General features: G+C 33.9%; 1 protein-coding gene and 1 pseudogene across 6 annotated transcripts in view; one reads left to right on the forward strand and one right to left on the reverse strand.

The window, feature by feature from the left end:
- The window catches only part of PDS5B (PDS5 cohesin associated factor B), a 192,954-nt gene that overhangs the window by 51,436 nt on the left and 115,234 nt on the right, over nucleotides 1–26,284 (forward strand). For all 6 annotated transcript variants that reach the window (XM_032880024.1, XM_032880027.1, XM_032880026.1 and 3 more), the window contains exons 2-6: nucleotides 13,831–13,957; nucleotides 16,886–17,089; nucleotides 19,963–20,049; nucleotides 20,164–20,261; nucleotides 20,893–21,019. In XM_032880024.1, coding sequence (XP_032735915.1) covers nucleotides 13,850–13,957; nucleotides 16,886–17,089; nucleotides 19,963–20,049; nucleotides 20,164–20,261; nucleotides 20,893–21,019 — 624 coding nt within the window. In that variant the 5' untranslated portion in view covers nucleotides 13,831–13,849. The remainder of the gene's footprint in view (nucleotides 1–13,830; nucleotides 13,958–16,885; nucleotides 17,090–19,962; nucleotides 20,050–20,163; nucleotides 20,262–20,892; nucleotides 21,020–26,284) is intronic.
- Nucleotides 7,956–8,713, reverse strand: LOC116880673 (annotated as a pseudogene).

Consider the following 26,284-nt stretch of genomic DNA (forward strand, 5'->3'; position numbering starts at 1 on the left):
GATCCCATCTTGTTTCATTTATTCTTTTCCTACCCCCCAAACCCCTCATGTTGCCTCTCAACTTCCTCATATCAGGGAGATCATATGATAATTGTGTTTCTCTGATTGACTTATTTCGCTAAGCATAATACCCTCTAGTTCCATCCATGTCATCGCAAATGGCAAGATTTCATTTCTTGTGATGGCTGCATAGTATTCCATTATATATATATACCACATCTTCTTTATCCATTCATCTGTTGATGGACATCTGGGTTCTTTCCATAGTTTGGCTATTGTGGACATTGCTGCTATAAACATTTGGTTGGTGTCTGGCTTTTTTTTTTTTTTTTAAGATTTTATTTATTTACTTGACAGAGATCACAAGTAGGCAGAGAGGCAGGCAGAGAGAGAGGGGGAAGCAGACTCCTTGCTGAGCAGAGAGCCTGATGCGGTGCTCGATCCCAGAACCCTGGGATCATGACCTGAGCTGAAGGCAGAGGCTTTAACCCACTGAGCCACCCAGGCACCTCCAGTGTCTGGCTTTTCTTATTTGGAGAATGTTTTTGAGGTTCATCAGTGTTGTATCATATATCAGTACTTTGTTCCTTTTTATTTCTAATTAGTTTTCCATTATATGGATATACCGCATTTTGTTTATCCATTCATCAATTAGTAGATATTTGGGTTAACTTTTTGGCCGTTAAGATGCATTGTTACTTAACTTTGCATATAAAAATCCTCATGGAACCTTTTTTAAGTGCAGGCATTTGGGCCTGAGTATTAGGAGAGTCACCTGAGCTCCAAAAATTGGGAACCATCAGGTTAGGGTTTGGGAATCAGGTATAGATTAGTTTCAGTATAGTTGTTGGATAACTTCAGCATAGTTAATCTCTTTGATCCTCAGTTTCCTCATTTATAAAATGGGCATTATTAGGTAGTTCCTCTTAAAATTAAGAATATTTGTTGAGCTCTTGCTTTTCTGCCCATCATTGTATTATGCATTTAGGTATACAGTGAACAAAATTGGATTCTTGTTCCCATATAGTTCATAAAAGTTCAGAAGGGGTTACAGACATTAGAGGATAAACACCTATAATTATTATAAATTCTTTGAAGGTAAAGTACAGGGGTGGTGTTGAAAGCATGTAATAGAGATTTAATTTAGTTTGGGCAGACTTAGGAAAGCATACAGGATTGACATATGAGACTTGAAAAATCAGAGAAGGAATGACAGGAGGAAAAAGTTTTTGAAACAGAAAGAGTAGTACACACTGAGAAAGAAGGATCTTGGCTTGGTCCCTTTAAGAAATAGAGTTGTGACAGGAGTATAGTGATTAAAGTGGTCAGATTAGTATATTTAGAACTTATTCAAAGGGCATTGGGAACCTATTTAAGAAGGTTAGTGTACCTTGGTACATTAGATCATTAATGTACCATGATCATCCTACTTGCTGTTTGAAGAATGAATTGGAGGTGGCTTAGAGTCAGTTGTGGTGAAATCATGGCCAAAAGAAGGTGTATTTCATTTATATTTATTAGCAGGTAACATTTATAGGACTTGGTTGATTTTAAATGTTGAAAGGGCCACTCTCCCAGTTTTCTGGGAGGAACAAGTTGGGTACTCTAAGGCACCATATACAGAGGGAATATAGAAGAAGGAAGGTTATTTTGGAGGGGGACGAAGTTGGGAGATAAGTTTGTTTAGGGGAATTTTAAGTTCAACATGCCTTTGTAAATAAACCAGGTGGAAATGTTAACTAGTTGTATATGTGGACCAGCGTTCATAAGAGATCAGTTAGTGTAGGGTATATTTTATTTTGGAGTCTTTAGAGTAGGTTTTAAAAAGCTTAGGACAAAAGTCTGGAGAAAAAATATAGGTTAAAAAGTGAATGGGGTGCCTGGGTGGCTCAATAGGTGAAGCATTTGACTCTTTATCTTAGCTCAGGTCTTGATGTCAGGGTGTGAGTTCAAGCCCTGCTTTGGACTCCATGCTAGGTATGGAGCCTCCTTTAGAAAACATCAGTAAAGGGGTCGGAATTGAGTTCTGATGAATTACTAATATTTAGAGCCTGTGTAGAAAATGAAACAACAAAGACAAGAGTGATCAGTAAGGTAGGAGGAAAATAAGGAGGAGGTAAAATAGAGTAGAAACCAAAGGAGAAGAATAATTCAAGAAGGAAGGTTTGATCAACTGTTTTATACTGCTGAGAAATTAAGGATTAGAAAAGTGTTCATTTGATTCAACAAGTCAGTGATGACTTTCATTGCATAATCAATCACCCTAAAAATAATAGCTTAAAACAACCACCATTTATTTGGCTCCTGATTCTGCAGGTTGACAGTTGAGTTTGGCTTAGCTGGGCGGTAGCTGGGCAGTTCTACTCATCTGAGTCAGCCTTAGTGATCTCCCACCTGGGCTTCCTCATGCATCTGCAGGTAAACATCTGTGGTCACCTCATGGTTTGGGTGGGGTTGGCTTGTTCCTGATGCTCATGGCTAGAATAACTGGGACCTCTCATTTTACAGTGGGATAACTTCTGGGTTTGTGCACTTTAGTAGAGTTCCAAGAGCAAGTCAGTAACCTCAAAGGCAGAAATGCTGAGCTTGCCAAAGATCCCATTATATCAAGTCATAAGATCGTTTCAGATTCAAGGATTGGAAGAACACTCTTGATTGGAGGAGCAACAGAGTCACATTGCAGGGGTGTAGATACAGAGAAGGGAATCATCTGTTGCTGTTTTTGAAGTCCACTGCAATGATTACAGCAAAAGCATTATTGCTGGTGATGGTGTTGGGTGTTGGAAATAAGATTGTTAGTAGGAAACGTAGTTGGGAACTGAAGATGTGAAGGTAGAAAATATACTTTTTGCAAAGCTTGGCTGTGACGGTAATTTGAGAGAGAAGATGGTAGTAGCTGGAGGGGTATTTGTAGTCTAAGCAGGTAGCTATAGTATTCCTTCCACTCAAGAACAGAATGTATTGTGTGCTGAGAGAAGGCATCTAGTAGACACTGAGGATGCTTATGCAGAGGAAAGAGGAGACAACTAGTGAAGTCAGTCTTTGATAAACCTATAGAGGATGGGGTTTTGTGTACCTGTGAAGGGATTTGTTTTTGATATAAGGTTAACATACTTTCTAATAACAGGAAGGAATGAGAGAATGGGTATAAATGTAGTAGGTGAGCCAGTAGATTAGTGATGGGAGACTGAGGGAAGTTCCTGTTTGTTAGAGCTTCTATTTTCTCAGTGAAATGGAGACAAGTTTTTTTGAGGGGGGGGGGTTGTGTAAGAATGTGTTGATGAGGTTTGATGTGCATAGAAGAATACGTAATTTTATTCTCCCACTGAATAGGACATTGAGCTGATGACTGACTAGAGAAATACCAGTCATTCAGTAAATGAGAGATACTATCATTATTAATATAAAAATACTATTTTATTTATTTATTTATAAAGATTTTATTTATTTATTTGACAGACGGAGATCACAGAGAAGCAGGCAGAGAGAGAGTGTGGAGGAAGCAGGCTCCCTGCTGAGCAGAGAGCCCGATGCGGGGCTCCATCCCAGAACCCTGGGATCATGACCTGAGCCGAAGGCAGAGGCTTTAACCCACTGAGCCCCATAAAAATACTATTTTAAAGAGATTTAACTATACTTTCTATACTGTTAGATACAGGTACTACTTGAGATGTTTTAGGGACTGGGGCTCTTTTTTCTGTTTGAACCAGTTAAGCTTAACTTTATTCCCTTCTGTAAGAGTGATGGTCCTTAAAAAGAATGTAGGCAAGAAATACATTTAACCTTTTGTAAATAAACATTGCCAAATATATGAATGGAAGGAGTTACTTTCTGAAAGGACTTCCTAAACCATTTAAAATTATTTGTTTTACCAGAACTCATAGGGATAATTATTAAATAGACTTAATTTGAATTTTAAAAAAGATTAATTCAAGTTGCATGGTGGCTTAGTGGTAACATTGTATATGGAAAAAAGCAGCTTTTTGTTTGAATAGTTGGAAAATATGTGAACGTGGCCTTAAGGTTATATACTTAGGGAAAATTGACAAAATTTATTTGTCTTTTATTTTCTTAGAAAATACTCACAATAGCTTTTTTAATTGTTCCTGACCTAAGAATAAGCCTAACTTCTTATACTCTGTAAGGACTATGGACTGGAAGAGTTGTCTTTATGGAGGGCACCATCTGCTGGTTGTAAGAGGTACCGATTGTGGGAAGACTGCCTTCTTCAGTTACCAGACTCTTTACAAATCTTATTTTCTTTCTAATTCCACCTTTACCTGGTAAAGTCCCAGGAGGAAAATTAGTTCTTAATAAACATGGCCATGTAGGGATTTGAGTAGTGGTTTGATTTTATTTGTGACCCTGAACTTGTCACATACTGGATTTTTAAGCACATTCATCATGAAAATGGCAGATGCCTATCTTTATCTCTTTTCAGTTCAATTAAAAATGATTATTCCTATTACTCTTACCCTTACTCTTCTTTTGCATTCACTGAAAGGAACTTTAGATATTTTTGCTTCAGTCTGATTTCATCTTAACATTTATTTACATCTGATAATATCAGAATGAAGAATGATGATACCATTGACTTTTTTGTTGTTGTTCCTAGAACTGTCAGTATGATTTTTAAAAATACTGATATGTTTCCTTTAATTAATGATCATTTTATTTGAACTTATTCCAAGAGTATACAAGCTGTTTATTATTAGAATATTTTCTTGTATTTTACTTATTGTTCATACTGGACATAAAATGTAAATATAACAAATGTTGCATATAATAAAAGTAAAAACTGTTTTCTGAAAGTATTTGTTTCACATTACCCTTTGAAAGGAGGGAAATTCTGGATTATCATGGTTTTGCTATAAATTGGTAGAATTAAAAGTGTGTACATTTTGGGTGCCTGGTGGCTCAGTTTGGTTAAGTGACTGCCTTTTGCTCAGGTCGTGATCTTGGGGTCCTGGGATGAGTCCTTCCACAGGCTCCCTGCTCAGCAGGGAGTCGCTCCTCCCTTGTGCCCTCCCCGCTCTTATGCTCATTCTCTCTCAAATAAATAAATAAGATCTTAAAAAAAAAAAGTGTGTACATTTTAAGTGGAGAAAGGAATTAGTCCTTTCTTAGTTCTGTAGTGTATATAGTATATGAAATGTATTCTGACAGTGGTCATTTTATATAAATTATTTTTTAAGTACAGTTACTATTTTCTCATTTTCAGTGTAAATAATTGTAATCCCACAGAGATGAAATAAGTTGTCAGATAACTTCTTTGACAGTCTGTTAAACCTAAGAGGAGCAGCTATATATCACTATTTCTTATTTTTTATTTCTGATAACAATTGAAGATCCTGTTTATTTCCTGTACCCTTCCCTTCTTCCTCAGCATTGGTCCCTCTCCCTCTTTCTTCTTTACACCTTTTTTTCTCTTTCGTTGCAGTTTGGTGTTTATTCTTATTATTCTCTGGAAACTTCTTTCTTAAAGATCACCTTGTCAGGTCCAAGGCCGTATTTGGTGAGGTCATTTTATATGTTTTAGTCGTATGTATTTTGAAATAATGAGCACTGTATGCCACCCCTTCATCTTCAAACTTTTTTTTCCTAGGCTTAAAAAATTATTTTTTGCTTTTTTACCTTTTCTGACAACATTCTCTTTTTCTTCTGTCCCCTCCCCATATCAATATAGATACTTCCTCAAGGTTCAGTCTTGATGTCTTAGCTAATCTATACATTTTCTTAATTGAGCTTGTAAATTCATAAAACATGAGCTGTACATGGTCCTAATATATTTTCTGCCCTTGACGTTCTCTAAAATTTCAGATCTACATTTTTAGTTGCCTTCTAGACTAATTTTTTTCCCTGAGACTTGATCTCTCTCTGTTTTTTCCCTATCTCCATTATGATGAGGGCAGAGATTTTATATATTTTGCTTGTTATTACATTTCTAGTGTCTAGCATGGTATATTGCCCAAGTAAATTCTCAGTAAATATTTAAGTAATTGACTTTCAAGGAACAAAGGCTTTGAATCTTGTAATCATCTTCTACTTCTCTATTATTTTTTTTCTACTTCTTTTTAAAAATCATTCATAAGTCTTTAAATCTATTTTCTTGTTTTCCCATGACTGCCTATAGTCAGCTCCTCCTCCTTTCCTGGAATTTTGTAGTGGTTTCCTAACTGGTTTTACTGTATTTGATTTTGCCTCTCTCTGGGTTGTATTCCCTGTCGTAGCCAGCATTTCTTAGAAGAGTTCTGGTCATTCGCTCAGGAAGGATTTCCAGAGTGCCTACTTTGTGTGTGGCTGTGTAATAGATACTAGCATAAAAATAATAATACAGTCCTTGGCTTACAGAGCTGATAGCTTAGTCAGAGAAATAGACATAGACTAAGTTCACTAAATATGATAAATTCTAATTATGATGTATTCAGTTTTTTAGCTGTAGGGGGTGGAACCTTGCTCTGCTTGGAGATGTCAGGGAAAGCTTAAACATAGACTTATAGACTTGAGACTTTAAGGTACGTAGAGTTTGCTTGGTAGCCAAGAACCAGTAAATATGTCTTATTCTGAAGAAACATCTTATATATATTCACAGAAGTATTTCAGATGTGCTTCTAATACTGTTATTTATAAAATTGAAGTGCATACTGAGTAGACCTGCCCCTTTGTTGGCTCTATCTTTTCCTCCTTAGCTCCCTTTACTTCCTTCCACCTTTTCCTTCAGTCACACTTCTAGATCCTAAGTAAAAATTCTGAACTTTCTTCTCTAGATTAGTAACACATTTGAACTGTTTCTTCTCAGTCCTTTTTTTGTTCTGTATATTATCACCAGCTTCATTTCCATTCACTTAGAGAAGTGGGCTTTCTTTCAATCTTGTATTTTCTAAGATTGTTATTTCTGTTAGGATTATTTTAGAATTTACTGTGATTTAATTATTTAGGGGGATTTTTTGGAATAGATTTTTGAGACCTGTCTTATTCATTTTGCCTTATAGTCACTGCTAAAGAGTCATGCACGTAACAAGGACTTGACAAATTTTTGACTGTGACAAATTTTTTGACTATGTGGATGAGTTTATTCTACAGAGCACCATGTCTACATTTTTTAGTTGCAATCTGTGGTCATAATTGTCTGTCTCTTGTTAGGAATGGTCAGCATCAGCTTTTATTTCTGTCAAGGCAAGGCAGAGACTTTCTTGACTTCCAGGTTCTGTGGAAAACTGGGAATCCTATCACATTTATTTACCTTCCCCTGAAATGATTTGTTCTGGACCTTTGCTAAATATCTTCTTTGGCTGAAGGAACATAGCTATGGCCTTGGTTCTTGCTTTTCCTAACCTGAGGTCATGTAATTGTTCTCCCATATCATAATCTAAAAGTTTTATATTTTGCTCCCCCCCCAAATGTGTGTTTTATTTTTAGAGAGAAATAAAACTGAGGTTTTTTCCAGTAAAGGGAAGATATAGCAGTATGAGATCATGTCCTGGTTACATGTTAATTATCACATTCTATACAATGTGGATGTGATCAACATGTATTCAGTGATAGTATGAATAAACATTTGAGTTGTAAAAATCACATGCCGCTTACCAATGCTGTAAACCCATAAATGTCTAAATAAATACCTAGAAATAAGTAAATTTTAGAAACTGAAGCTTTTCACAGTGTTTATAGATCAACCCAAATGGTACATACAAATAGTATAGCCAACAAATTAATATTACTGTTAGTTTCTACCTAATTTCTTCATAAAATGGCTGTCTAGTGTTGCATTAGTGAAGATACTTCCTACAACCCATGGGTACCCCAGAGCCTATGATGAATCACTTTACAGCAGCCAAGATCACCCACAGAGAATCCTAAATGTCAATAGTGTTCATCTGTCTCAAAAAGAATGTTGTTTGTGTTCCAAAGTATACTAAACCAGACGATGGGTCAGTTAAGTCAGTCCAATACCTTTCAGCTCGAAGAGCATAGCAAATTTTCTTAGCACCATTAATGAACTTTTCTAAAAGCATTTCTCTTTCATTTTCTGCCTCTTTGCTCCAAACAGTCTTATCATTCTTAGTTTTCTGTGTTATAGTCAGAATCATTAGTTTGTTGGTAGCTCCTTCTGGAAACAGTGACTCAAAATATCTTTGCAGCAATTCTGGACATGTCTGGATTGCACACTCTGGCGTTTTCAAAGTAAGTTTCTGCACTGCTGATTTCTTGTTCAGCAGGTGCATTATTACTGTGAAATTCAATCACATACTGTGCCATCACAAACTCGTGTCTCACTTGATAAAGATTCTGCTAGAACATTAGGTAAAGTTTTGCGAACCTGGCTTTTCTTCTGTGATGTGCTCCCATGGAGATGACAATCAAAACCTATGTTCTCAGGAAGCTGGAATCTCTGATTCTGAGGTTGAAATGGTCCCAGAGCTTCATCAGGCCATACTGTTTGAGAGCATATATCTGGAGGTGCAAGGGCCAGATGAGAGTCATCAGAACCTGAAGATCCTGCAGTTGAAAGTGCTTTGGGATTGACAACCCTTTTAACTAAAGAGCAAAATCCTGGGAAATAGGAAGCCAGTCTGGCTCTATTACAGATCACAGTGGCAGAAGCAAAATATCTTTCCTTTCGTAACGTTAGTCCGAGTGCTGTGACACCAAGATGGGTGAATTTAGAGGGGCTGTTGTGGGTGGAAATCATCTGTACCAGTCCTGCTGCCATCTCCAGCTTATATTTTGCTTTTATATTTAGGCCATGAATCTACCTGGAATTCCTTTTGTGTAAGCTGTGAGATATAGGTATGATGTCATTTTTTGGAGGGGGAGTATTAAAGCGTCTCAGAACTTGAAAAAATGTAAACTTTTAAAAACTTTATTGAGCTATGATTTACATAGCATAAAATTAATACACTTTACCTATTTCATGTGTACAATTCAGTGATTTTTAGGCAAATTTCCTGAGTTTTGGGGTGTCTGGGTGGCTCAGTTGGTTAAGCTTCTGCCTTTGGCTCAGGTCATGATCCCAGAGTCCTGGGATGGAGCCCCACATCGGGTTCCCTGCTTGGCAGGGAGCCTGCTTCTCTCTCTCCTTCTGCCCCTCCCACATGCTCTCTCTCTCTGTGTGAAATAAATAAAATCTTTAAAAAATTGGTTTATTGAACTGTAACTGATACAGAGAGAAAAACTGCATACATACTGTATGCAACACCTATGATACCATTACCACATAGCTGTCACTTGCTGTAAACACAGTCACTTCCAGAAGTTTCCTTGTGTTTTTGCTTTTTTGTCTTTGTAAGAACACACAATGTGAAATCGACCCTCTTAACAAATTCTTAAGTGTACAACACTGTATTAACTATAGATGCTATGTTGTATAGAACATCTCAGAATTTAATCATATTGTAAAACTCTAACTTTACACCCATTGAATAATAACTCCCCATTTTCTCCTCTCATCTCCTGGCAACCACTATTCTGTTTTCTGTATCTTCTAAGTTTGACTATTTTAGTTATCTCCTATAAATGGGATCATGCAGTATTTGCCCTTATGTGATTGACTTATTTCACTCAGCATGTCTTTCAGTTCCATTCATGTTGCAAATGGTAGGATTTTCTTCTTTTTAAGCCTGAGTAATGTTCTGTTGTATGTATAAACCTCTTTTTCTTCATCCATTCATCTATTGATGAGCATTTGGGTTCTTTCTATATTTTGGCTTTTGCGAGTAATACTGCAGTGCAGATGGGTGTGCAGATACTTCTTGGACTTACTGATTTCCTTTTTTTGGGGGGTATATATACCCAGGATCGGGGTTGCTGGATCGTCTGGTAGTTCTATATTTAATTTTTTGAGGAAACTTCATACTGCTTTCCATAGTGGGTGTATTATTTTACATTCGCACCAACAGTGTACAAGAATTCTTTGTTCTTCACCTCTTTGTCAACACTTGTTAGCTTTTGTTTTTTTTTGATAATGGCCATCCAACAGGAGTGAAGTGATAACTTGTTCTTGATTTGCATTTCTCAGTGATGAAAATAGGAAGTTTTCTTCTAAAGTCAAGAACAAGACAAGGATGCCCACTCTTGCCACTTACTTCTATTCAGCATGGTACTGGAAGTCCTACCCAGCATTTAGGCATTAAAGGCAAGAAATAAAAGGAATCCAAATTGGAAAAGAAATAAACTTCCCTGTTCACAGATGACGTGATCTTATATGTAGAAAACTCTTAAAGACTCTACAAAAAAACTTTTAGAACTAATAAATTCTGTTAAGTTGCAGGATACAAAATCAACATGCAAAAATCAGTAACGTTTTGAGATACTACCAGTGAACTCTCTGAAAAGGAGATTAACAAAAGAATTCCTTCACAATAGTATCAAAAAGAAAAAAGTTACTTTACAGTAAATTTTACCAAGGAAGTCAAAGTTGTATACTGAAAACTGTAATATGTTGGTGAAAGAAATGAGACATAAATGGAAAGATAATCCAGTGTTCATGGATTGGAAGACTTAATACTATTGAAATGTTAGGGAATATTTGGAATTTTTCGTTTTGTTCTCTCTGATTTTTTCTTACTGATATGCCCTGCTGCTGTTTTTCATATATTAAATTTAATGTATAAAACATGAAGGGTCTGTTTTTAGGCTAATATTTCCCATTGATCCTTTTTTTCCCCCATGCACCAGTAAGTACTACATCATCTAAATAGATTACTGTAGCTTTATAGTGGGTTTTAATATTTGAGAACAAATTCATTTATAGTGTTTTTCTTTAAGTAGCTTGCTATTTTTGGCCTTTTGCATTTACATATAAATTTTTAAAAAATTTGCCATGTTTCTTTCAAAATCAAAACTTGGGCTTGTTGGGATTATATTGACTATGTAAACACTGGGAAGATTTGCTGTCTTTATGGTATTTGAAACTTCCAGTCCAGTCTATAATATCTCTTCATTTATTTAGGTTTTCTTTAATTTCTGTCAATGATTTTTCTCTGTAAAAGTACATCTTTTGTTAGATTAACTTGTAGATAGTTTATGTTTTTCTATGTAAATTGCATTTCTAAACTTTTTATTTGCTATCCATATGAATACAGTTGATTGCTTTGCTTTTAAACCTTTTTATTTTGCTATAGGTGTAAAGTCAAAAAATAGTACACAGAATTCTGTAATCCTTCCTCATCTTCTGCCAGTGGTGACATATTATGTAACTGAAGTGTACAATATCAAATAAGGAAATTGACACTGATATAATATTGTTAATTAGATAAGTGATTTTATTCAGTTTTCTTAAGTTTTTGCATTATATTTTTTCTCTCTCTCTTTCTGTCTCTGTGTAGTTCTGTATAGTTTGATCCTGTATATAGATTCATGTCATTACTATAGCAGTCAAGATACGGAATTATATAGGAATTCCATAATGCTTACCTCTTAGTCTCATCTGTGTACCCCAGCAGCCACTAATCTGTTCTCCATGTCTGTAGTTTTGTCATTTTGAGAATATTATAGTAATGAAACCATGTAGCGTGTATCCTTTTGAGATTGGCTTTTCCAGTAAGCATAAGGACAGTTAAGTTATTGCATGTTTTAGTAAGTTCTTATTATTGCTGTGTAGTATTTCATTGTATGGATCTATCAGAATTTGTTTAACCATTTATTCATTGAAGGGCTTTGGATTGCTTCCGGTTTTGAGGTGCATGAATAAGGCTTTTACAAATATTCCTATACAGATTTGCATAAACACTGGCTTTCATTTCTTGGGAAAAATTCCCAAGAGTGCAGTTGCTGGTTTGTTTGGTAAGTGCATGTTCAGTTTTATGAGAAACTGCCAGATTATTTTCAGCTATTGGTTGTACTATTTTACATTTCCACCAGCAGTGTCTAGATTCAGTTTCTTCACATCTTGCTTGCTATATCTGATGTTACTGCTATTTCCTATTTTAGCCATTCTAATAGTGTATAATGGTATCTCATTGTGGTTTTAATTTGCATTTTCCAATGATTAATGGTGTTGAACATCTTTTTCATATGCTTATTTGCCATTTGAATTCCCTCTTCAAATGTCTGTTCATGTCTTTTACCCACTTTGTAATTGGTGTTTAGTGTCTGCATGGTATATCATCTCCTCCTTTTACTTTCAGCATCTTGTATCCATATATTTTTAAATGTTTTATGTAAACTCTTCATATTGAAATTTTAAAATCGTTTTTTAACCTGACTATATATATCAAATATGTATAGTGTAAAGTACATAGTATGTGCTAAGCAGTGTTGTAAGTGCTAAGCAGTGTTGTAAGTGTTATTGTATTTACTTATAGCTTCCAATTTTTGTTAGGCTAATTTGTCTGTATTTTCATCCTATTCTTGAAAATTATATTCTTTGGATGTAAACTTGAGCTTTGCAATTATATTCTTTTCCCACATTGAGGATGACATTTTGTTGTCTTCTGGCTTACATTGTGCTGACATACAAGTTTAAACTGTTCCTTTCAAAGTTATATGATTGCTTTAAGGTTTTGTTTGTTTTCTACAATTCTTATTATTTTGAGTTTAATTTTGTTTGGCTTCTTGAATTTATGGATTGATATTTTATGCTGTTCTACTCAGATAGGGCCTCTACCTTCATTTATCTTTTGGTACTTCCATGAATCGTAAGTTAATCTTTTCTGTCCTTTCTTGTTCTTTATATTCTTTTGATTTCTCTTCCAGTTTACTAATTTTAATAGCTTTTTCTAATCTGCTAATAAACTTGTCCATTGAGTTTTTAATTTTAGTTTTTGCATTTTTATTTTTAGAAGTTTGACTTTCTGTTCTGGTTTGCTCTCTATAATTATTCCTTGAGTTATTTTAGACTTTTATTTCTTTAAAACAATAAATACAGTAGTTTTGTAATCTGTATGAGAATTGTAATATATGAAGTCTTTGTGTGTTCTGTCTTGGTGCCTGGTATTTCTGCTGATTCTTGCACATAGTGTCATGTTTCCTTAGGTGCTTGATTATTTTTGACTTGATAATGCTCATTGTCCTAGAAACCTCATGGTGGGCATTCTTTGAGGTGTAGAATTTTACTTACATTTGGTTCTTGGTAGTACTACCAGTCAGGGGTCACTGCGTTAATGTGTTGAGGTTCCCAGAGAACTTAGGTAATGTGAACCATAGCAAATGTGCAGGCCCATGTCGAAAATCATTTAGCTGTATTTGTTACTACGTTGCTCTGCTTAGTACCAAGGCAGCTTGCTCTGCTCTTCCCAGTGGCTATTGATGGGGGCATGGGCACATATTGATTTCTGGCTTATCTTTGAGGGTGTTATCTTTCTGGAGTTGGGGTAGTATTGTGCATTGATGTCAGGAGGGTCTCTGATGTTCTATCTTGACAGGTTAAGATTTACCTCTGTCCCTGTTGCCTCATAAGATGACCAAACTGAATTCTAGATTTGTCAGGGTTGGCAAATGCCCTCAGGGTGTCAGTGGATATAATGCTCCAGTACCCCTTTTACCTCTTTGGATTCCTGTATTCTCTTTTGTTTGGGACAAGTAATTTGTGGTGCTTTAAAAAATAAGCTTGTTTTGGATGGCTTTTTTCCCCTATTATTTATAGTTTATGTAGTTGGATGGTTAGTGCAAATCACCCAACTTAAAATTAGTAGAAATGGAAGTGAAAATATAATTGAAAAAAATTGGGGAAGTGCTTAATAAAATGTTTTTCATTAATTAGATAAGTGAGATACTGTAAATTAGGAAGTAGTTATAAATTATTTGGTTGTGAGGACAGGTTACCTTTCATGTTTATTATTTAGTTTATGCCAATTTTTTTGTTTGCTTCTAATTGTTTTCTTGTTTTAGGGGTAAAAATATTTCCATCATGGCTCATTCAAAGACAAGAACCAATGATGGAAAAATTACTTATCCTCCTGGTGTCAAGGAAATCTCAGATAAAATATCTAAAGAGGAGATGGTGAGACGGTTAAAGGTGAGTAAAATTATGTTATGTTTTGGGGTATCTGTTCAGGGTGGGGGGTTACCTTTGGAAATCACATAGGGCTATATTTTGTTAGGGCACCTTAAAAAAGCAAATGAAAGCTAAAAATGGCAGGGAAAGGATTGAGGAGAGTGGAAATAGGTAAAGAACTGTAGGGTTTCCTTGGCTATTGTTAATGGGAGAGCAGCTGGAAGGGTGAAGCTTTTCTAGGGCCACCTATACTTGGGTATAAAGAATAAATCTGTAGTACTTTACATTCATTGTTGTCTGTATAAAAGTTCTTTGTCCTGTATCTCATTTATTTTAAAACAACAATCATTTTAATCTGAGAAGGGAAGTTTTAAGTCTTTGTACTGAGCATTACTTACTTTTAAGTTACTTTGGAGTAGGTTAAAGAGCTTTACTTTCAGCTTCTGTCTCTGCTTCTGACATGCAGCAGTGAATCAAGATTGATGGTGACCTTCCATAGATGAAGTGGTCTCTGGCTCAGTCTCTTTATATGTGTTTGAACAATATTTTACCTTTTCTTCAGGGCAGTGATGGTTGGTCCCTGTGATTATAAAATGCTTAAAGGAGCAGAGTGGCTAACCAGAGTGCTAAGCTGATTTATCAGTTAGTTGAGCTGTTCTTTATTTTTGAGCATTTTTTTCCCTTCTAAATTATATCTACCTAGACGTTAATTTTGCTTGATACATTATTATTTGTCCCTATTTCAAGACTGGAAAACCTGCATTAATTAATCATTGAAGAACCTGGAGCCTCTTTAAAGCAAAGTACTGTCTTAAAGTTGTTGCTTCATGGTTTATTTTTATTAGAAGAAAAGGACTCCAATAGTCATAAATTTCCCATAAAGTCTTAGTTTTGTGCGTAAGATATTAGACTGTCAGATACTAGATTTTTTTATTCCAAGGGAAAGACACCTTTGAGCAGATTAAAATTACCGATATGTGCTAGTTAGGAACTTGTGTATATTTTGTTAAAAATAGTGAAGCTACATATCCTTTGTATGTGACACTTTTCATTTTCTCTGTATGTATGTTCTCTTGACCTGTTGAATTTTTAGAGAAGTGAATACTTGATTTCCTCAGATTAGTTTTTATTTTAACAATGATAAACATCTCTGTTGTTTACGAAGAAACTATTAAATGCAGAAGGTGTACTTCTAAGTTGATTAACATTTCCTGACTTTTAGAGATGATATTTCCTCAGACATCTTTTTTAATAGATGACTTATACATGAGCAATTGAGTTTAATAACACCATTTGAGTTGTAGATGGTTTTGAGGAATTCTTATTATCTAGCCCTTGTGTAAACTTTGTTGTTAGTTTTTGTGGAATGATTTCCACAGTGTTCACATTTAGTGTTTGCAATATGTTTTCATTATTTTTTAGACATTTATGCCCAGCAGTAATCTGGCTAATATACTTTTTCTTCATTTATTTTCCTAATTTACACTTACCCATTATTTTTAGCAACCTTTTTAGAGAAATATAAAAAGGATTTAATGGTGGGCTGACAGTAATTTTTGATATGTACAATTACAGGAGTGAGTTTTATAAATTAAAACCGTTAACATGTAGGGTCATTATTTATTATTTATATTATTTCTAGAGTTTCCTATAATATTCTATTCAAAATATACTGAATCTCTCTTTGTGAACAGATTCTAGAAAAAGAAATGGTTTCCTGCATGTAGGTCTTTTTTTTTTTTTTTTCTTTGCCTCTTTTCATGATATGCCTATACCGTCAAACATATATCTTAAAAGAATAAACTTAAGAAGGTAGGAGAGTAGTCCTGGACCTTGTACCCTTAAACTAACTATAGTGCCAGACTGGAAGAATTAACCTACAGTTGGTTCTGGCATCTGGCATAGTAGAACTGAGGTCTTCTTCCCTGTGAGGAATGCTGTTTCCCAGCAAGGCAATGGAATCTAGCTCTAACGCAGAGTAGAAATCCGTGTATTTTTCAAGGACTAAGTCATAGATATTGATAGTTGGTGGCCAGTCCTACTTGTTGATTAGTATTTGCAGCACCACCTAGTGGATGCCGGATGGTCACCTTTCCATTAGAGTTTTATTTAAATGTATGTTCCTGTCAAGTTGTCAATTTAAAGTCTCATCTGAGGTAAGCATAGTATGGACTGAGGGTTCATTGTGACAACTAATACGGAAATTAGAAAAAGCTCTTTATAGAATTCAACTGGTACCATTCCTCACCATATTTATTTCTGTCCTACTTCTTTTATGTAAATGTTTTTGAAAAAGGAAACATTTTTTATAGGTTCTTTCTGCTTGCTTCATTCATGCCATTGAGTCCTACTAAGAAACTGTCCATGTCATGTTCTCTTTTACCGTTGCACAAGAAATATTTTGTTGGATGCTATGGAAGTCACTTTGTGGTAGCTTTTTAATGTTTTGGAATACATCTTCATCATCCTTTCTTAAATCTGTTTATTCTTTTTTAGCTGACTGTATAAGTCCATGTATCTGGAGTGGTTTATGGGTCAGATGGAAAAATAAATTGTTTTTTTCTTTTCCTGGGTTTTTTCTTAAGTGTAGTAAAAGCAGTAGGTATGTTATAAAAAGGGGTTGTTCTTTTTAAGAAGGACATATTCCTTTTAGTCCATTTGTAAAAGTGAGACCAGAAATGCCATGCAAGGCTAGTTTTAAACTTTTTATCGGTTAGCAGATAGGATGGGTACATGAAAAGTATCTTAGTCTTTTAAAGTCTTTTAAAGAAGTTATTTTTCCTGTAGTTTTTGAAGGATCTTGTTCTCTCGACACTTAACAGAGGAAAAATGAAAACTACTGTATATTATTTATTTGGAAGTTAATCTTTGTAATTCATATGGTTGTTATTTCAAATGACTAGTTTTGCATGAAGGATTTCATGATTTCATTATTCTGTTTTTGAATAGATGGTTGTGAAAACTTTCATGGATATGGACCAGGACTCTGAAGAAGAAAAGGAGCTATATTTAAACCTAGCTTTACATCTTGCTTCAGATTTTTTCCTCAAGCATCCTGACAAAGATGTTCGCTTACTGGTAGCCTGCTGCCTTGCTGATATTTTCAGGATTTATGCTCCTGAAGCTCCTTACACGTCCCCTGATAAACTAAAGGCAAGTACTGATTTAAAGAATTTTCAAGATTGACTGATACTTTCATTTATCTAACTAAAATGGGACTTAAAGTATTTAGATAATTTCTTCAGATTCTTTGACACTGACTGTAGCAATCTTTTGTTAAACAACAACTTCTTCCTCCTCTTCTTCTTCTTCTCCAAAGAACTCCCCCACCCTTCATTTAGTACTTACTTTGCTAAAACAGTTTTTGATCTTTAGGATAAGAAGTAGATTAGTGCATATACTTTATATAGTATACTTTTTATATTATCATTAATTCTATTTCAATAGCACTTGGTGGGGGGATACTTCCTTTTCCCTTTTGAACATCTATGATGAAGCCTATATTCATTATTTAAAACATAGTATGTAGTATAAGCCTGAATTTATACTATGAATCCTAATGTGTGTGTGTGTGATGTGAATTGTTTGGAAGAAAATACAGTGAACAAAATTTTAATGAAAAGGTAGAAAAGACACCTAGTACTTGGTTAAAGTAGTTGTAAGTAAAGCCATATGATTGGAAAATCTTTCAAAGATGAAAAAAGGGGAATAGCATGATTAATCCAGCTGCTAGAAAGTGTGAAATAACTAGAGCTGTGCAAAAAGATACTGAATAAAATAGGTGAGAAAACTAGAAAAACCAGTAGTAATAAAAGATAATTGTGGGGGCGCCTGGGTGGCTCAATTGGTTAAGTGGCTGCCTTTAGCTCAGTTCTTGATCCCTGGGTCCTAGGATCAAGACCGGAGTCCAGCCTCTCTCTCTCCCTCCTTTGCCCCTCCCCCTAGCTTGTGCTCTCTCCCCCTTTCTCTCTCTCTCTCGCTCGCTAGCTCAAATAAATAAATAAATAAATAAATAAAATCTTTAAAAAGAAAAAAAAGATAATTGTGGAAATTGTAGGTTAGGGAATGAGTGTATAGGAAGATTATTACTGCCATTGTGGAGAAAATGATGGCAATTTAGGTTTATTTTATTTTAACAAGTATTGTTGTTAATTATGTGTTAGGAACTGGGTTTACAGTGGTGAAAAAGAGTCCTGATATGATCCCTGATAATTGGGAGTGAGGAGCCTGCTCATTTGATCAAGTCTGACAGAATTCCAGTGTGGAATTACCAAACTGGTTTGGGCATGGTTGTTTAATATTTTAATTGGTAAAAATTTCAGGACAGTGAAAGTATTTGTCACTTGAAGGTAGAGTTGAAATGTAAAATTTGAGAATGGTCAGAGGTTTAAGTAGATAACATGAGCTGGTCTGTCAAGTTGTATACCCAGGTATGTATTTTCCTTTCTAATTATAAATCTCTAATTTGGGGATGGCCTGTGGGCTCTTCCTTACTAGTGTCTTGTCGGCATTCTTAGGAAGAGGAAGGTCTAATTTAAGAGTGCTGCTACAGGTTTCTTTTACCCCTTGTGAATTTCTCAGTTTGCATAATCAGTGATCTATCTCAGGGCCTTGGGGTAATAAAAAGTCCTCCCAAAAGAATACCTACACATCTGTTCTATTTGTAACAGGACAGTTTATAAGAAGAATATTGAGTAGCTGCAATTAAATTAGAGTCTTTGGAATTATTCCAAAGCTGAAAAATTTACAGTATCTTCCTTTCTCTGGTCCGATTTTTTGGTCTTCTTTAAATGCCTCTTTTTTCTTTTTCACTATTGATAAGCATAAAGTTTTTATTTTTCTTTGTCTGCAGTAGCAGTAATAGAAAATTGTGACACTTTGATGCTTATATTTCTACTGTAAGTACTGTTACCAGAAAACCCTTTTTATACACCTGGCTTCATGTGTAGGTCAGTGATTGTTGGAGAGGTTATGAATGGGTGACTGTTGTCTTTCTATCTCCAGGTAGACATTGTGGCACTTGGTTTTCTTTTAGTCACAGTAGGAGGATTTATTCACAAAAGATGTATTTTGTACAGTACTACTATCAAAGTGACCATTTTTGAAGGACGTACTTTTCATAATTTTTTTTTTGAAAAGCTAGTCATTAACTGTGTATTTTTTCCTTTAAAAATATTCTTTATCATTTTACTTACAAGGGAAACATTTTTCTCTTTTTATTTATTTAATATTATTTATATTTATTGATTAGCATGATTGCTTTACAGAATCAGCTTTTACAATTTTACCCTTTTCCAAAATTTTAAGAACATCCTTTCCATAAAACTTGCCTTAAAGGGACATTGAACCTATCTCTATCCAGGTACAAAAGGAGGATGTAGTAAAAAAAAAATCAAAAGCCGACAGATGGAGATAGATTGAGAAATGGTGGGAAAAAGCAAGTAATTATAATGATTAGGTAGGAAGCTTGAAAGTTAAGTTCTATGGGTCTTTTTAAAATTTCTGTTTCTGTGATCTATTATCTTTTCATTTGGTGATTTATTTTGGAATTTTAAGTTTCTTAAACTGTGTTTTTGCTGTATAATTACCTATATAGTGCTGTTCTAGCAAACCTCATTAGCTGTCTGTCACATTATTAGTATTATCTTTGTTATCAGTATGTAATACTAATACTAATAACATTATAAAATATAACCTTCGTTATACTGATAATAGGATAAATTTTGGTTTACTAGTTTTTTGGTCTAGTTTTTTTGGACTTGCTTTAAGATGAAGTTTTTCACTCTCTAAGGTGATGGTAAATTATTTACTATTTTCCTGTGAAGGTTAATAAGATGTTTAGTGTTTTCATATGATAAGGTTCTTTTAAAAAGTTCCAGCCATATATAGTCCTGTCCAGCCCTCTTCGGTTCTTTACAATTTATCTTGGTAGATACACATGAGTGCTGATTTAGCTTTAGGAGTTAGTGGATATTTTCATTTAGGATCCATAATCTAAATAATCCTTTGTCTCTCTTTTTTTGAAGGATATATTTATGTTTATAACAAGGCAGTTAAAGGGGCTGGAAGATACAAAGAGCCCACAGTTCAATAGGTATTTTTACTTACTTGAGGTAAGCAATGTATCTTGAGATGACATTTTAAATTGGTTTATGTGCTTGTATATTTTTACTAATTGAAGTGTTTACCTTCTTTCTTTCTTTTTTTTTTTTTACTTCTTATTTTAGAACATTGCTTGGGTCAAGTCATATAACATATGCTTTGAGTTGGAAGATAGCAATGAAATTTTTACCCAATTATACAGAACATTATTTTCAGTTATAAAGTAAGTTTATTTTACTAGGCATGTAACTTTTTTTTTAAAGTATAAAGCATTTAGAACTTACAGGTGAATATGCATCAACTGTGTGTTATGATGAATATTTGGCAGGCTGAGAGTTGTAACGTAGGAACTCTTAACATTTTTATAGATGTTTTAAAAATGGATAGAACTAATCAATTTTGTATTGTAGGGTATATACAAGAGTGGCATAAGGCAATCTATAGTCAATATAAAATATTTTTTGGATTATATTTTTATCTTTTAATTAAATATTACTGATCTTGATTCATATAAAACTTGAGTTTTTTGTGTATTCTTTAATATTATCTATTAGAATTAATTTCAGAGCAGTTTGAGTTTCTGAATTTAAGGTAAAACTAAAGATAGCATTTGATTTAATTATTTTTGATTGTGAGACTGGTTAAAATTAGGGAAAAGTAATCCGGGAAATGAGTTTTAAAATATATTTTTGATACCACTGTAAGATATGGGAGAGGGAAACTTTAAATGAATATATGGAATTTGATTTAATTAATATTTTAATATCATGTTTTATAAAGTGTAGTATTTGTCAACACCATGTTATGAGTAAATCCTATACCCTTTAAATAAAATAATCTATTTTGAATTTCAGCAATGGTCACAATCAGAAAGTTCATATGCACATGGTAGACCTCATGAGTTCTATTATTTGTGAAGGTGATACAGTATCTCAGGAGCTTTTGGATACAGTTTTGGTAAATCTGGTACCTGCCCATAAGGTAAGTAGAGTATATACTGAAATATGTCTAAAACCCATTAATTTAAGGTCAAGAGTTTGTGTTTATGTTCTAAATGTAATTTTTCCTGCTTTAGCCTTAGTTTCGGAGACTCTATTTTAATTGATTAATATTAAGATTAGTCATGTTTAATAAAACATGGTACACTTATAGTTACAAATGAAATTAAATAGATACAGTTTATGTGATAAAATATCTGTAATAACTCAGTTTTGCATAGGAAATGTTTCAGGAGTGATAGTTACTTAGATGCTATCGCGTAACTTTGTATGTCAGGAGGTGCTGAAACCAGTTAGAGCCTTAAGTGAAAGACAGCAGTAGTGTAGATGGAGAGGAGGGATGAAATTAAAAGGGAAGTCTCTACTAATTTGTAGAAAGAATATGTTGATGACAGTGTTTCTTCCCTGGGTGATGTTAATCAAAATGTATGTTTGTGTGTCATGTTCTTTGAACATGATTAATTCTTCAGTATACAGCTGGAAATAATGATTCTGTGAAATAGAGAAAAGAGAGAGGTTAAAGAGAGGGAATAAATAGTCACCAGTATAAAGATCTGCAGACTGAAGACCTTTTTGGCAAAGTATAATCTAAATTTTTTAGGTAAATGACATTCATACAAATAGTGCTTCAATGTAAATGACCTCATAATTTATATTTCCAAAATCTTAAAGAAAATAGTCCATCAATGCTGAAAATCAGACATTGCAAATAGACTTAAAAATTCAGATAATATATATATAAAGATAATGAATACCCTTAAAAGGATTTAAGATAACAAATGCTTAAAGGGATCAAAGACATAAATAAATTAAAAACATGATAGCTAGATATATGAAAGGAGAAGTTTAGGAAAAAGGTAGAAATGAGAAATGGTCATTGAAGTTAAGATCTCTATAGGATTATAAAAGATACTTAGAGAACTGGGAGATAGATCAGAGGACATTGCATAGATAAAGTAAGATAAAGGAAACATAAAAGATATTGAGACATGAAAAATAGAATGAGAAGAACCAATATATTTAGTAGTGATTGCAGAACACAAAGTAGAAAGTGGAGAAGAAATGTTTAAATAGGAATTTGCTTAATATGTTACAGAACTGTTGAAACAGCATGAATTTATGGGTTAAGTAGAAAGAGTGTCATGAGAGAAATAAATAAAAAAAATTCCAGTCCAGGAACATCCTGGAGAAACCATAGAATGCCAAACCAGAGATAATCTGTAAAGCACATAGAAAAGGCATAGCTCTCACCAAGGAATAATTATTAAACTGCTCACTTTTCAGTAGCAAGGATAGATATGCCAGAAGATAATGGAACTGTACTTCCAAAGTGCTGAGAAAAAATATTTGTGCATTTGGTGTGTGTATATCTGTGTGCAATTGTGTATCCAATTTGAGTGAAATTAAGACATTAAATATTCACTTGTCAAGATTCTTCCTGAAAGAACTAGTATGTGAGTACTGTAGAATGATGGAAATTGAATTAATAGAAGCAAGAAGGAAGAAATAATGGTGAACGAAGAAATGCTTTAAATAAGAACTTACTTATAAAAAAATAGTAGCAATAATAATTATAATGATTAATTAAAGAGATTAACAAAATGACCCAGAACTACTGGATACAAATAACATAGAAGATTGAGTGGCTTAATGGAGTTAATGAGTGATTTAATTTGGGTGGTGATCAGGAGTATAGAGCTATTGATTAACTTCTGACTTGAAGTATTTATATTAAAATGTTCAGGATTACAGTAAAAGGAAGAATTACAATAAATGTACATGGTCTAAATTTACAATTTAAAACAGATTGTCAGATTTGATTGAAAATAATCCAGCTGTTCAATAAGAAATAAGAACAAAATACAGTCACAAAAAGGTTGAAAGCTTTTAAAAGGATTGAAAGGGGTGCCTGGGTGGCTCAGATGGCTAAACGTCTGCTTTGGGGTTGGGTCCTGATCTCTGGGTCCTGGGACTCAAACCTGTGTGGGCTCCCTGCTTCTCCCCCCTGCCTCTGCCTCTTCCCCTGCTCATGCTCTCCCTCTATATCTTTTCAGTCTCAAATGAACAAGTAAAATCTTAAAAAAAATAAAATAAAAGGATGGAAAAAAGACTTGCCAGGAATTTATTAACTTAAAACTGAAGCAGCTTGTACTGTTGTTAGATGTAATAGTCTTTACTGGGTAAAGAAGGAATTTGTAGGATAAAAGGTTTAGTTCTCAGGAAGATATTAAAACTTGTACGTACATAGGCTGAAAATAGATAAAGCATAAATTGAAAGAGTTATAAGGAGAACGAAACAAACTCACTATTTGGTGGGCCATTTTAACACTTCTCTCAGTGATTATAAATTAAGTAGATCAGTAGATTATAAGAATATTAAGGATTTGAAGCAAAAGCAAATTTATAGCAACCATAATTTATCAAAAGAATCATAATGGGAATTATAAAATATTTAGAAATGATAATTAAAATGATACATATTAAAACTTGTGGGATATAACTTAAAATGTTTTTTAAGTCTAATTTTATCAGTTAAGTGTCCAATTCAAGAAGTTATAAAAATATCAGAATATACAGAGTATGTAAGGAAGAAAAGAATGAAATACAGAAGTCAATGAAATAGAAAATATAGTGATGGGTGCTTGGGTGGTTCAGTCTGGGCTTTGGCTCAGGTCTTGATCCTGAAGTACTGGGATTGAGTCCTACATTGGGGGTGGGGGGGGGGGGTCCCTGCTCAGCAGGGAGTCTGCTCCTTGGCCCCTCTCCTGGTTCATGCTCTCTTTCTCTCTCTCTCTTTCTCTCTCACACTCTCTCAAATAAATAAAATTTTTAAAAGAAAAAAAAATACAGTGACATTTCACAAAATCTCAAAGTTGGCAATTTGAAAAATCTATTAAGCAAATCCTTGGCAAGTTGAATCAGAAAAAAGGAGATGGGATCAATATACAGTTTTAGAATGAAATGGGAACAGCAGACGTTAAAAAAATAAAAAGATAATTCCATGAAGAATATTTTATGGTAACATACTTGGAATTAGGTAAAAGAAATTCCTAGAAAATATAACCTGCCAAACTTGTCTCAAGAGAAGATCTTGAATAACCTTTAACCAGCAAAAGGAATCTAATTGGTTTTAAATACTGTATCCATAAAATGAACAAAATCCCTTCCTCCTAAACAACAGTAGCAACCATAGTGAAAGCAATAGCAGCAGAACACAGACTTAACACAGAAGAACTTAAACTGAATCAGGAGATACCTTCTAATCATTTGAGTAGTATTACAATCTTAATATCAAGCAAACTTTTCCAAATTATAGAAGAGGAAGAAATATTCCACAATTCGCCTTATGAGTGGAATATAATCTTCATAGGGAAACTAGACAAAACCAAGCAAGTAAGAAGAATCATAGGCTAATTTAATTTAAAGTTACAATCACATAAATTCAACATAAAATAGTAGCATTTGGAATGGCATAAATTAGTATTGCTAATGAGCAAATTAGCTTTATTTTAGGAATATAGGGTAGGTTAACATTAGAAAATGTTAACAATAGACTAAGATATTTGTGTAAATTAATGGATCAAAGAAAAAAGTATCAATAGATGTAGAAGAAGGGCATGTGATAAAATTCAGTATGATTTATGATAAAACCTCTTGGCAGATTTGAAATAAAAAGACACTTCCATAGAGTGATAAGGACAAGTATGATACTGTACTTAATGGTGAAATGCTGAAGCATATTTTTTTGAAGTTTAGTAACACTTCTCAGGAAAAAGGCAACACTGCCATTTCTAATCAGCATTAATTAGAGTCTTAAGTTAGTGAAATAAAATGAGATAAATAAAAAGAATAAAAGGATCAGAAAGAAGAAATAAACTGAAATTATTTGCTGATAATATGACTGTAGAAAACACAAAACCATATACAGATAAGTTTCTAGAACAAAGAAAATTCTACAAGGATGCTAGATATAAGTTCAATATATGAAAAGCCGTTGGTATAATTTAATAAATTTGTAGCTTTAACAATGACTTGAGCTGCTTAGAAATTTCACAAAAATGTGCAACTTTATGTTAAATCATTATAGTTGACTAAAAAGTATAAGGACTTAACTTAGCTTCATGATTTGTTATATTTATGGGATAGGAAGCTCAGTATCATAATGATGCCAGATTTCTGCATAGGAATAGATAATCCAGTCAAAGAGAAAGTTTGAAGGTGTGTGGGTGATTTGACAAACTGATTTTAAATTCACATTGAAGAGCAAATGGCCAATAATAGCTAACCATTCTTGAAGAGGAATAGAAAGTGGAGACTTAATCTACCTCCTGGTATTAAGACACTGTTTCCATATATCCCTTTGACTATAATCAGGCAGTAATAGACAAAGGGACATAATGGAAGTAATGGAGAATTTACAGGTGGCTCCATAGTTATATAGAAACTTGAGAGTGTGTATATTATAGGTCACTGGAGGGAATAATGGACTATTTAATTACTGGTTTTAGGACAAAAATCCATATGGAAAATAATATTATTTTATACCATACATAAAAATAAATTACAGGGAGAATAAAGATCTAAATCTGAAAAACAAATCTTTAAATTTTTATTTGAAAATATAAAGCAACATCTAAATTTCATTGTGGAGGAGAATTTCTTAAGAAAGATACAGTGAGCACAAGCCAAATAGGAAAATATTGAAATATTCGGTGACATTAAGTTAAGAAACTTCTCTGTCTCTAAAATGCCATGAATGGGGCGCCTGGGTGGCTCAGTGGGTTAAAACCTCTGCCTTCGGCTCAGGTCATGATCCCAGGGTCCTGGGATCGAGCCCCGCATTGGGCTCTCTGTTCAGCGGGGAGCCTGCTTCCCTTCCTCGCTCTCTGCCTGCCTCTCTGCCTACTTGTGATCTCTGTCTGTCAAATAAATAAATAAAATCTTTAAAAAAAAAATAAATAAAATGCCATGAACAATGTGGAAAAAACAAATGTAGACTAAGATATGTTTTACACAAAATTGACAAAGGTTTAGTGTGTAGAATTTATAGAGAAACTCTACAAATAAATAAGGACAAAAAAGCCCATGTGAAAAATGGCAGAGGTGGAATTTACAGAAAATTATTTCTTATATGCAAAGGGAACATGTATAAGACATATGATTTAATGTCTGTGAACAGGAGAATGCATAAATAAGGTATAGTATATTATAAAATACTGAACAGCAATTAGAAATGAAATAATTCAAT

Source organism: Lontra canadensis, unplaced genomic scaffold (genome assembly GCF_010015895.1).
Source record: "Lontra canadensis isolate GAN:19392208 unplaced genomic scaffold, GSC_riverotter_1.0 scaffold67, whole genome shotgun sequence".
NCBI classification, from domain to species: domain Eukaryota; kingdom Metazoa; phylum Chordata; class Mammalia; order Carnivora; family Mustelidae; genus Lontra; species Lontra canadensis.